The sequence below is a fragment of the Limulus polyphemus genome, unplaced genomic scaffold (genome assembly GCF_000517525.1).
Source record: "Limulus polyphemus unplaced genomic scaffold, Limulus_polyphemus-2.1.2 Scaffold1968, whole genome shotgun sequence".
Classification (NCBI taxonomy): Eukaryota; Metazoa; Arthropoda; class Merostomata; order Xiphosura; family Limulidae; genus Limulus; species Limulus polyphemus.
In genome coordinates, this window is record NW_013667578.1 from 175,283 (window position 1) to 188,283 (window position 13,001).

The window sequence follows — 13,001 nt, forward strand, 5'->3', positions numbered from 1 at the left end:
ACACATCTATTATTTTATCTGACAGTTTTAACATTTCATTTGCATAATCTCTAGAACATCATATATGAATATCAAAAGTTTTTTTCTACATATTTTACTGTGTCATCCTCAGGAGTGCAACATTTTGCAAAAATAACAATTACTTATACCATTAAAAAATCACCAATTTACATATTAAAGAATTTCATGCCATCTGCTGACACCATTTCCATCAAGTCCATCATCCTTATTCAATATTCTAAATTTACTTTCTTTATATTCAATTATCTCAATACATTCACATATATTCATTTAAGTAAAATTTTCAGGTTGTGCTACAATAACAGTTTTTTCCTAATGAATTATGTGTTTAGTTTCATTAATATGCTCTGCTAAAGGAGAAATAGTAATATTATTGTTTTTAACATTTCTTTTGTGTTCATTCATTTTGAATTTTAAGTTTCTTCTAATTTGTCCTAAATAAACTTTTTTACATTCACATGATATTTTATATATACCAAATTTTTCCATTAAATCAATGTTATCTTTAATTATATTAAGAATTTGGCAAACTTTATTTATCAGTATATATATATTGGAAAAATATTTATTTATTTTCTAAATTGTTTCAATATTTGACAAGATAAGCCAGGTATAAATAACAAAACCAAACATTCTTTTCTACTTTCTTCAGCAAGTGGTTTTAACTTAATATTTTTATTCTTGCTTTTTAGTTTTTTGACAGCTCTGTCAACAATATCAGGATTAAAACCTCTTCCTACTGCTATGTACTTAATTAATTAACACACTGCAGAAGAGTCACGAGTTAACTCATGTTTCATGCAGAGCATCTTTGTATACCATTTATTAAAACGTTGCATTCAAAAGGAGTTGGACAAATTTTATTTTATCCCGGACAGTTATTATTTTTTCTGATTTTTGCTTACAATGCCTATATTTTTATAAATGGCTTCTCACAGAAAACGTAACATGTTGAGTGAAGACAAGATAATTACTGAACTATTTGATGATAATTTGTCAGATCTTCCAAGTGAAGGTGAAGATTCTGATGTGGATGTGTTTGGGGATCATTCTGACAGTGACTCTAGCTACAGTGACATTGTTAAACCTACAAAGATACGTAAAGTTTTTGTGCTCTCAAAAAATGATGATGATTCTACAATTGTTCCTGTTAGTGATTTGATTTCCCATTGTTATAATGATAATTGGTCAGAAATAGATATTCCACTGAACTTGGAACTGTTTGAAGGAAATCCAGGGGTCACTATAACACCATCAGAACCTGAAAATATTGCTGCCATGACAAATCTAATGTTTGGCGATGACTTTTCTGAAATGTTTTGTCAGGAAATGTGTACTTACCATAATCAAACTGCAGAGAAACATAAAATGTCATCTAAAGTTACACCTACAGACATGAGGAAATTCCTAAGCCTTATTCTACTAATGGGACAGATAAGGAAATATAACTGGAAAGAATATTGGTCAACATATCCTCTTTTGATTAGCCCAATATTTTTGCAGACAATGAGCCAAAACAGATTTGAACAAACTTGAACATTTTGGCATTTCAACGATAATCAGAAAATAGATGAGTCTTCAGGCAGGCTCCTCAAGATTCAACCAGTACTGGATTATTTCCTCAATAAATTCAGGACACTATACAAACAAAAGCAACAGATGTCATTGGATGAGGGTAAGATTTCATGGAGAGGACGTCTAAGATTCTGAACATACAACCCTGCAAAAATAGTAAAATATGGCCTGCAGGTGAGAATGGTGTGTGAGAGTGACACAGGTTATATTTGCAACATGGAGATTTATACTGGTGAGGGGAAAATTGGAGGAAACTATTTTTTCAGTTCTTGCTCCCAATCTTGGATTGTGGCACCATGTATATCAGGACAATTATTACAACAGTACTTCCATTGCAAACGTGTTCCTAGAACATAAAACGAGTCTTCGGAACAATCAGAGTGAAGTTTCAACAATGAAAAAAGGTGAAAGAACATTCTGTAGAAAAGGTGATGTTCTTGTTTTCATATGGAAAGACAAGAGAGAACTGAGAATGGTTTCAACCATCCATGATTCATCTGTTTCTACCACAGGAAAGAAAAATAGAATAACTGTAGAAGAAATAAAAATACCTATGTTTGTTCTCCAATACAATGCTCACATGAAAGGTGTTGATCATGCAAATCAGTACCTCTGGTACTACACCATTCTCAGAAAAACAGTGAAATGGACAAAAACGGTAGTACTTTATCTAATAAATTGTGGCCTTTTCAATTCATATACAATCTACAAAGTCCTGAATAAACAGAAAAAATAAAATATAAGCAGTTCTTCCTCTCTGGATTACTGAAAAAGAGAAAGAAGGCTCACTGGAACTAGAGTGGAACAAACCCAGTCCATCATCTGAAGGTACAAGGAGAGCCCCACAAAAGGATCCCCCAGGAAGACTGTCTAGTGACATGAAACAGCATATTCCTGTGTTCATTTCATCTATAGGAAAAAAAGAAGGTTCCTACCAGAGCCTGCAGAGTTTGTATTGCCCATGGGAAAAGAAGTGAAATGCGATACATATACAAGTTTTGTGCAGTTCCACTCCATATAGGAAAATATTTTACAAGATACCACATTTTCAAAGATTACTAGGTGTCTTCACATACATACCCTGTAAGTTTCAAATAAGTAATAAAAAATATAGTTGAGTTATGAATAAAATAAAATGTGTCCGACTCTTTTCAAACTCAACATTTTAATAAATGGCACACAAAGATGTTCTGCATAAAACACGAGTAAACTCGTAACCCACCTGTAATGTGTTAATAACTCATTATTAATATCATCCTGTTAACAACATAATTTTAGTATCCAATCAATATAAGAGTAAAAAAACAGTAGTTATCTGAGATTTAATGTGAGAAAAGATTTTTGATGTGGTAGAATGATTACAGAAAAAGGTGTTCAATAAATAGTAGTTTAAAATTTATCCTTATTCTTACTCACTAAAAACATCCAAAAAAGTTAAACAATTTGTCTCAAATTTGTAAGTAAATCTGATAGAACTGTCAATGTTATTAAGGTAATTAGCAAAAAAGAGCCAATTACCATGCCACCAAATCAAAAATGTGTCATCAACATACCTAACCCAAACTTCATGTTTTTTATCCATTTTTTCTAATACTTCAGTTTCAAAGCTGTCCGTAAATAAGTCACATAATAACTTTCAATCTGTTTATAAACTTTACTGTTAATTTGACAAAAAAAAAAAAGTTTTCAACACATACGTCTGCTAAGTTAATCATATCCATTATTTCTAAGACCAAATTATTATTTTCTTTCAATTTTTTACCATGACATGCAATAGCTTTTTTCACAGGTACTTTTGTGAACATTGACCAAATACACCAAGATATATTCCTGATCTAAAATTATATGCTCAATTCTTTCCACAAATTCAAATGAATTTTTAATTGTGTATTTATTTTTATCCCTTAAAAATGATAATTTTTTCAATATAAATTTTTTCTACATTATAAGCTGAACTCTTATGAACTTTAGGCAAGGCATATAGTCTAGGTAAAATAAAATTACTTGGAATTAAACTTTGCTTTTCATAAGGTGTTAAAGTTATCCAGTTCTTAGTTTTTCTTTAACCATTGCATGAAGTTTATTTATAGGATTAACTTTTATGTTCTCATACAGACCTTCTTTCAATGTTTCTTCAACTTTAGAATCATAATCTTTCTTATAAATAATTACAGTTTATATCCATTTATCAGCCTTGCAAATAACCACATATTGGTCTTTTAAACTCTTCAAAATTTCAAAATCTTTTTGTTATTATTTATGGGATTAAAATTATTTAATAAAGTACAACACTCACTTCTAACAATATATGCTTTTTTCAACATTTCAATTATGATGTCTTTCTTATAACATTTCTTTGTACCACATGAGTAATTTAAACCTCTGTTTAAAACATCTAGCTGTTTATCATTTAGTATCAAATCCAATTTATTTATTACTTTAGAGTTATTTAAAAAGATATTATACTTCTCTGGTAATGGATCTAGTTTATAATTTTCTTCATTCACTTCTTTTTTTCTGAGCTAATAAAGTTTTTAGCTTTTTGTCCAACATAATTTTACATCTAGCAATATTTTTCTGAGTAGTTATCCATGACTGCCTTTCCCACTCTGTCCACTCTTCCTTCATTCCTTTAGATAGAGCTAAATGCAATACATGTACCCTTTTTTTTCCTTCTCAGCTATGAAACTTCTTTTTTTGACAAATCACAATATTCAATATCTTCTCTTTAGTTTTTATAAGTTGATATTCCACTTTCTTATTTCTGATGTTGCAATCCAATCTTATGAACTTTGGTGTTATCATATTTCTTTTACACCTCATTAAAAAACTCACATTTTATAAAACAACGATTATTTTTCACACAGTTCTAAAAATAATAACTATATATGTATATTGTAAATCTCATGGCAAAGTATAGGAGGTGGGTGTGGCACCTGTCAAGGGTTGGAAAATTTATTTCTCTTTCCCAGAGAATACAGTTGTAAGGCTTTGTATCTTGCATGTCAAAAGGGCACATAGATTTACATTTTCATTTAGACATTCATATACATGGCAAGGTTGTGTTTACACTCAGCTCCTGCTAAAGTGGAGTTTTTTCACAGTGCTTGGATCACGTAACAAGAAAACTACAGTTTAAGTATTTTTTAAATCTTTCTTTTGAAACAAAGGAGTTAAATTTACATACATGGATAGTAGTGTTGTTTAATTAAATTTTAGATGTAACTTAGAATTGCATGTAGAAATGAATTTAAAAATGAGGTCTTCCTGATAGGGTTAATGAGGCTCCAATGGAAAAAAAATTGAAAATATAATCTGGGATTATCCTTGACCTATGTAATTTTTTGGTCATTGTTCTGGTTCTTCAATATATTTTGGATTGGAACTTGAAGTTTAACTAAATTTAGGTTAATAACACACTTTTTGACCCTATACAGGTCACGGATCAAAGACCATGTCATCACGTTTGTTGACTCGTATTCAAAATTTTATTGAACTATTATTTCATGAATGTATGTCAATAAGTTTGTAATCAAATGTAGATTATAATTCAAATTCCAGTATTATACATTAGTTAATTTCTTAATTTAACAGTAAATATCAAAAAAAGAAATCCTAAATATCGATTTTTGTGTGTCACGTGGCATGTTGAATGCAGCATTGCTTCAAATTAGATATAGATTCTTACAAATTAAGAACTCAAATTACCAATATTGACAAGCTAGAATCTAAAATAAGAGCCTCCTATCTTTTCTGTTTGTCCAGAAATTGCTACATATACTGAATCTAACACAGTGGCCCTGCCCACTTCTTTCCATTTTTCGAAACACTTGTTTATGTACACCTACTTCTGGCAATGATGTGTGAATAACCAATCCTAATCTCAGGATGTCCCCCTAGTGGCTTTCTCAGTCTCTTTGAAGTATTCGGGAGGCAAACTATAGTTTTTTTCTAAAAAACATTTGATAATCATTTAGACATTATAAAGATTTTGCATGTGAAATTTGAAAATGTTCTGATGCATAAAAGTATTTTTAATCTTAAAATCAAAATTACTTTGCATGTTGGATAATCAACATTAAAAAAAAAAGGCATGGTAAAAACATTACTTAAGAAATCTTAAAACTTAATAAAAACATCTGATATTTTGCTCACGAAAACCTAGTAATGTTTACTAATAATCTGCAAAATTCAGTAAAGATATGCGTACATTATCAAAAATCATAGTATAATTACTGTCATGAATACTTTCATGGTTACGAGCTGGGTGGATCCCACCCACACAGTATTGGTAGGGTTAACATGACTATAACAACAAAAACGTATATGAAAAAGAAATTGAACCTGTGATAATTTAAGTCCTATAAATATGGATATGCACAACAATGGGTAAGAGCAAATGGTCTGATTTTCAGAGGGGTATGATAATGGGTAGCAGGAATATTGTTTCAAAAAACTGTCCATAGGCAATTGTAAAATTATCAATACCAGCAATGAAAAGAAAATGTATCTGCCACTAGGAACACCTGTGCTGATAAGTCAAGGAAAAATTCAGTTGGATAGGCTTATACTTCCTGTGTACCAACTGATTGATTTCTTTAAAAGTGGTCAGGATTCAGTTATCTCCAACCATGTTATAAGAAGAACATCCACATACAAAAACTAATATGGGAGCCATCAACTGTCTGAAAAACAATTATCTCAAGTGCAAACCAGATAACATAACATCAGTGTGTTCACAGCATAAGCAGTGGACACAGAATAACTGAAAGCATGTGATGTAATATTGTGTATATTTTATTTTCTTCAGTACTAACAGTGGAATAAAAATATGAACCAAAAATTCATGAGGCATTTGATCTTGCTTGATTGTTCATTCTGATAGTAAAAACCGAAAATCAGTGGTGTAACTCTCTCAACACGGGCTCTATCTATTTGACTGACCACGTGACTTATTTGTACGCGTTTAAGTCTTTATAGATTTGATACCTCTAACTTTTAATATAGTATGTATAGCTTCATAAAATTTGGCAGTCTTACAGTAAACATTATAAATCTTTCACATATAAAAACCCATACTTTTTAGTGAAGTATTTTAAATAAACTAAAAAAAACATTTGATTATTAATATATCTAGTATTTGTTCTGAATTGTCCATATGCAAAATGATTTTCATTTTAAGATTAAAAATACTTTTCTTCATCTCAAAAATTTCAAATTTAATTTGTTTAATCTCTAAAACCTCCTAAATACATTTCAAATGTTTGTTTTCAGTAAAACTTTATATTTTATTTGTTATTTTCTCTATCTAAACTCTATACAAAATTGTTTAATTTTGACCAACCTTGTATCCACCAAAAACTTTAAACTTGTAATAATATATAACTTTTTGTAATTAAATTTTATTGTTTTATTGCCATTTGAACTGTGTATAACTACTATTTGTGCCATTATAAGTTGTAAATCATTTGGGGAAAGTGGAGGTCATGATTTGCTATTGAATTACATTAACCACGAACTGCTTTCATGCGTGTATCTTGAAACATTTTTATTACATTATTATTATATATTTCAGCTAATCTAACCTTAACTAGCCTAAAGAGATCCCTATTTTTACATTTTAGTTACTTTTATAATAAATAAAGAATAAACATGAAAAACAAGAAATACCCGAGTATTATTTTTTCTGTTGTCAAGTGTCAATGACACTTAACCCTACTTTTTTTATAGTAATGGTAGTAATACACTGAGTAATTTTCAATGCACCAAAGAACATAGAATAATAATATACAAAAAGTAGACAATTTCCCTCAACTCTCACAACTTTTCTGCCTTTATAACTATGCGACAAGAGCCATCACAAATTCATCCAAGCTAGTTGTTATTTTTCTCATAGGAATGAAGCTTGTACTAACAGTGAAACTGACAATTTTCTGTTCAGAACACAATGTAATATACAACATCATTTAATAGGTTAAAACCTTGGCTTTCTATTGGTTATAGATAATACAGAATAAAATGTGAGAGAGAACTAATAAAAAATTCTGAAAGAGAAGATGTGACAGGTGGGTGTGGCAAGAGGGGGTCTGATTTTCTATTTGATAGTTCTGTAAGCAAACAAAACTGAAGGCTATAAAAATTATGGTTTCTCTGAGCAATGACCTTTTATAGTGAGTAATTTACATTTCTTTTCACTTATTGGAAGGGTGGTGGATAAAACAGAGAAGAAAAGATGCCTAGAGAAAATGTGTCACACTAGGGGAAATTCAGGTTTTTTTTAAATATTGCCTTATAAAATTAAGAGCTAAAAACTTGTATATTATTAAAGTATGGTGATAGGGTTAATGGTGTAGAGATATTCCTCTGCTATGGAACTGTATCCTTAGGTTCCTTCAAAAGGACAAATTTTGCATTTCCTCCTTGATAGAAAACTTTTCTAACATAATAATGCAACAATCCATTACATGTGCATGACCCAAAATTGGTTGCATATGTATAACAGTGACCTCAGTCATACTCACTTCTTAGCAAAATCACTATATTTCAAATTAATTGAATATCCTTTGGAAGAATTTGAGTACCATATTTGTCATCACAATTCTCTCCAGAGATCTGTGCTGTGAACCAATTACAAACAACATCTTCAACAAATAGGCTACAAATTAACAAAGGAGTTAAAAATATAATTGTGGATACAACGTTTCGGGCAATGCCCTTCTTCAGTATCACTAACTGAACAGTAAATCCATAAACGAAAACATTCTAAATCAAAGGTCGCATGACGTGACAATGTAAGAAATATACGTGTATAACAATGCTTACAAACAATTGAAGCAATAGAAAGTGATATATATATACACACACACACATACATACAAGTGCACGCACACATATCTATACATACATATACATATATAAATATATATGCATATACACACACATGCGAGCACATGCACACACATACATACATATATATGCATTATACTTTAAAAAGAATAGATACATATTTTACTGAATAAAACTTTTTAAGAAAGGTTTGTTTCTTTGTTTGTTTTGAATTTCATGCAAAGCTACACATGGGCTATCTGTGCTAGCAGTCCATAATTAAACAGTGTAAGACTAGATGGAAGGCAGCTAGACATCACCAACCACCGCCAACTCTTGGGCTACTCTTTTACCAACTAATAGTGGGATTGACAGTTACATATAACACTCCATGGTTGTGCAAATTGAAGTGTCGGGCCACTGATTTATCTACATTACAATTTATTATGTCTCCGAGGTGTTCTCTGGTACGTTCTTCTAATAATCTACTGGTTTCTCCTGTGTACTTTTCCACAGCATGAGTAAACAATAGAATATATGAAGCATTTTGATGTGCAGTTAAATTGATCCTGAAAGTAAAAACTCGATTTAGGACCCTGCACAGATGTTCTTGAGTCAGTGTAGAATCAATTTAAATCTAGGCTATTATTGCTGCAAAAGGTGGTTCATCTTAATACTGTATGAGGATCCTAATAAAAGTGCTATTGAATGATTTAGCTTGAACACTCAAGAAATCAGTATTTGGAAGAAAGATAAAACTTACTTTTACATTAAAGTATCTAACAAGAGGAATCAGAAAGATTGCATACCCTTGCTCTGCCTCTCCTTTTCAAAATTGCATGCATATATATTAGATAACATCAAATGTCAGCTTTGAAAACTCAGAAAATCCTTATTCAGGTTCAGAATGATCAATGATCTGGATCACTTTTTGTAGTGTGACGAGGAGTCTCAGCCTTAATGCGCCAATTAAATATGGTACAATTCCAATCACACTTTACAGAGTTATAAAGCCAAAACCCCCAAAATGCCATATCTCCCCATTCTAAAAAATGCTTCAAATTGATCCAGAATCTGGATCTTGATTTAGGAAGAACTGTCCCAAACTTACTTCCCATCTTGTATAAACTTTCCATGTACTTTGGTCTATTAGTTTTGAGGTACACACACAGAAACACAGACAAATAAACACACATGAACCAGGTTGCAATACCCTCACCCCCATAATCATGTTATAAACTTAGATCTTGTAAAAACCAATAACCATTAAATTATGTGTAGGTGTTCTACATTTAGTTACATGACATTCTTGTAAACAGGATGTAAAAAGTTGAAAACTTGTGCTAATCCTTTATCTTATACAAAGGTTAAATACTACAATAATTATTTGACAATACTAAATAATTTTAGCCAAATCAAACAACAAATCAGTGCTTGAATAAAACAGCAGTCACTAGTAATTTGCTTTTGTATTGTTGTCCTAAACAATGTAAATCTGATCAGTGAATGTTAAAAAGTTAATATTTATCAAATAAAGAAGTTAGAGAAAAGGTGACTAACCAGTCAAAGCTTGTGTATCTTCTTCCTGAACAATTGTTTCCACATCTTGTCCATACACTTCCTCTGCAGTTGGATAGTATTTCTTGTCCTCGTGTAAAATAATCTGCATCTGTGGACCCTCCTCTTCATCCCGACTTTCATCCATGGTATCATCCTGTGGAATGTTAAAAAGGATTGAACTGTATTGAAGACACTAATTAAAACATCTCAATATACTGAGTTTGTAAGGTCATCAGTATCAGCCAGCAGAACATAATACTATAGAAGACTAAAATTAAACATTTTGTTGGTGTGAACATGCTTTATAGTAACTATGAGAAAAACCTATACATTTGATAGATGAAGTGAAGAAAAGGTGTCATTGGCCACTATTCAGTTCTTCACATTATATAGTAGAGATATTAAACTTAGTATTCCAAAAATTGTTTAATCTTGAAGTCTAAGTTCAAGGGAGGTCCAGTTCAATCTACACTTTGATCAACGTGTGTTATTGGGTTATACTAGTTTCGGAGAATCCCACTCCTCACCAGTAACCCTGCTATTATGCAGCTATATAATGTGAAGAACTGAATAGTGGCCATTGACATTTTTCTTTTCACTTCACCTATCCAGTGCATAGGTTTTTCTCAAAGTAACTATAAAGTACATTCAAACCAACAATATGTTTGATACTTTTCACTATGATACAAGTCCAGCTTATCTCTCTTTGGTTAACCCTTTCGATACGGGTCATAGGTGAAAGGCCATGTCATGTCATTTTTTGACTCGCATTTAAAATTTTATTGAACTACTATTTCATGAATTTATGTCAAAAAGTTTGGTATCAAATTGTAGATTATAATTCAAATTTTAGAACTATACATTACTCAATTTCTTAATTTAAAAGTAAATATAAAAAAATACAGATAAACATCGATTTTCTATTTGCTAAGATATTGCTCATGTAATACATCAAACACAGTGGCACCCCACCCACCTCCTTCCATTTTTGGAATATACACTTACATATACTTACTTCTATATATGACAGGAATAACCAATAAGAAGCTCAGAATGTCCCCTAGTGGCTTTCTTAGCCATTTTAATGGACATGACACCATTTCTTTCTTTTGAACCAATATTTCAATGAGGTAGGGTGTGCCGTTAGTTCGCTCTAAATTTCATAATTTTTTAGACTAAAATACATCTTAGTTACTAAACTTTATAAATTATAGTGGAATTCTATGGTATTAATGTAGTAATTTATGATTTTTTTAGTCATTCAAATGTATATGTAAAACCTGAAAAAATATTTTTTGTTTCATATCCTCCACATCCAAAATTTTTAAAGGCTTAGCAACCTATATCAAGCAGCAACCAAGTACAAATGTCGTAACTACAAGAGATAATTGTTTGCTTTACTTCTTTATTTAGTGTTCTATGTTTTAGGAAAAATATGTTTAAGAATTTATTTCAAAATAGCAATCTATATACATATATTATGTATGATAATTGAAATTTGACTGTATTTTACAAAATACTAGTCAACTAAAACACAGCCAAGACCAGTTACTTTGTACAAACCAAAGGTCACCTTTATGTTATTTGATATGGTAACATGAGTGCAAGTGAGCCGCATCGTTGTAACTTCTATATTGTTAGCCAGGCACAGATGAAAGATTAATATAATAAAAATAATAAATATATGTAAATGTATAATGTTATGAGATTTAAGCTATTTAGTCTAAACATTTATATTTTCATGTTATAATCTACGTTCATTCTAGAATGAAGGAGGCATAATTTATGTTGATTTCCTGATTTTTATGGTGGTTGCAAGATTGGTCAAATCTTCTGAACCCATACAGAGATTAATTACTGAAAATAACAGATAAAATATAAAGTTTTTTCTTAAGAAATGCTTGATAACTACCTGGACATTATAAAGATTTCACATATGAAATTGCACAATTTTCTGATACATAAAAGTATTTTTAATCTTAAAATGAAAATTACTTTACATGATAGATAGGCAAGTTGTGAAAAGAAAAAAAGGCATAAGAGAAACATTGCAAAATATCTAATTTTTTTATTAAGTCATAAGGTTTGTAAAACGTATGAAAGCATTGTAATGTTTACTGAGAAACTGCCAAATTTCATTAACATTTGCTTACTAATTTAGAAGTTATAGCATGAAACTATAACAAGCACAAAATGGTTACGAGGTAAGTCCCAGGTACTGAGCCCAGGTTGAAAGTGTCATTATGCTTGGACTTTGATTCCACGGGTTTATGCATGGCTAACATTTCATATCCATAAAAACCTGCTCCTCTTTTTGAGACTGTAGATGTGCTATAAACATGAGGGTCAAACGTCAGTGTTCTATTAGACAACAATAGTCCAAGAGTTGATGGTGGGTTCTATTAACTATCTATCTTCTTCTTAATCTATCAGTTCAAAATTAGAGATGGCTGTGCACAGTTAGCCCCTATGTAGCTTTTCATAAACATTATGAAACAAACGAACTAATTAGTTTTCCACTCAGTGTGTATCTGAGGCCAAGTCATGTATTACATTTCTCAGTCTTGATTTAGACTAGTATTGTTTAAATTCTGGATGCTATCAGTTTTTATCTGAGACCAAGTCATGTATTACATTTCTCAGTCTTGGATTTAGACTAGTATTATTTAAACTTTGGATGCTATCAGTTTTTATCTGAGACCAAGTGAGGTATTACATTTCTCAGTCTTGGATTTAGACTAGTATTATTTAAACTTTGGATGCTATCAGTTTTTATCTGAGACCAAGTGAGGTATTGCATTTCTCAGTCTTGGATTTAGGCTGGTATTATTTAAACTTTGGATGCTATCAGTTTTTATCTGAGACCAAGTGAGGTATTACATTTCTCAGTCTTGGATTTAGGCTGGTATTATTTAAACTTTGGATGCGATCAGTTTTTATCTGAGACCAAGTGAGGTATTACATTTCTCAGTCTTGGATTTAGACTAGTATTATTTAAACTTTGGATGCTATCAGTTTTT

General features: G+C 30.9%; 1 protein-coding gene across 1 annotated transcript in view; it reads right to left on the minus strand.

Annotated features, from left to right (window-relative positions):
• LOC106465512 (116 kDa U5 small nuclear ribonucleoprotein component-like) overlaps positions 1-13,001 on the minus strand; it is a 122,113-nt gene that overhangs the window by 78,434 nt on the left and 30,678 nt on the right. The window contains 1 exon segment of the mRNA XM_013925738.2: positions 9,982-10,135. Coding sequence (XP_013781192.1) covers positions 9,982-10,135 — 154 coding nt within the window.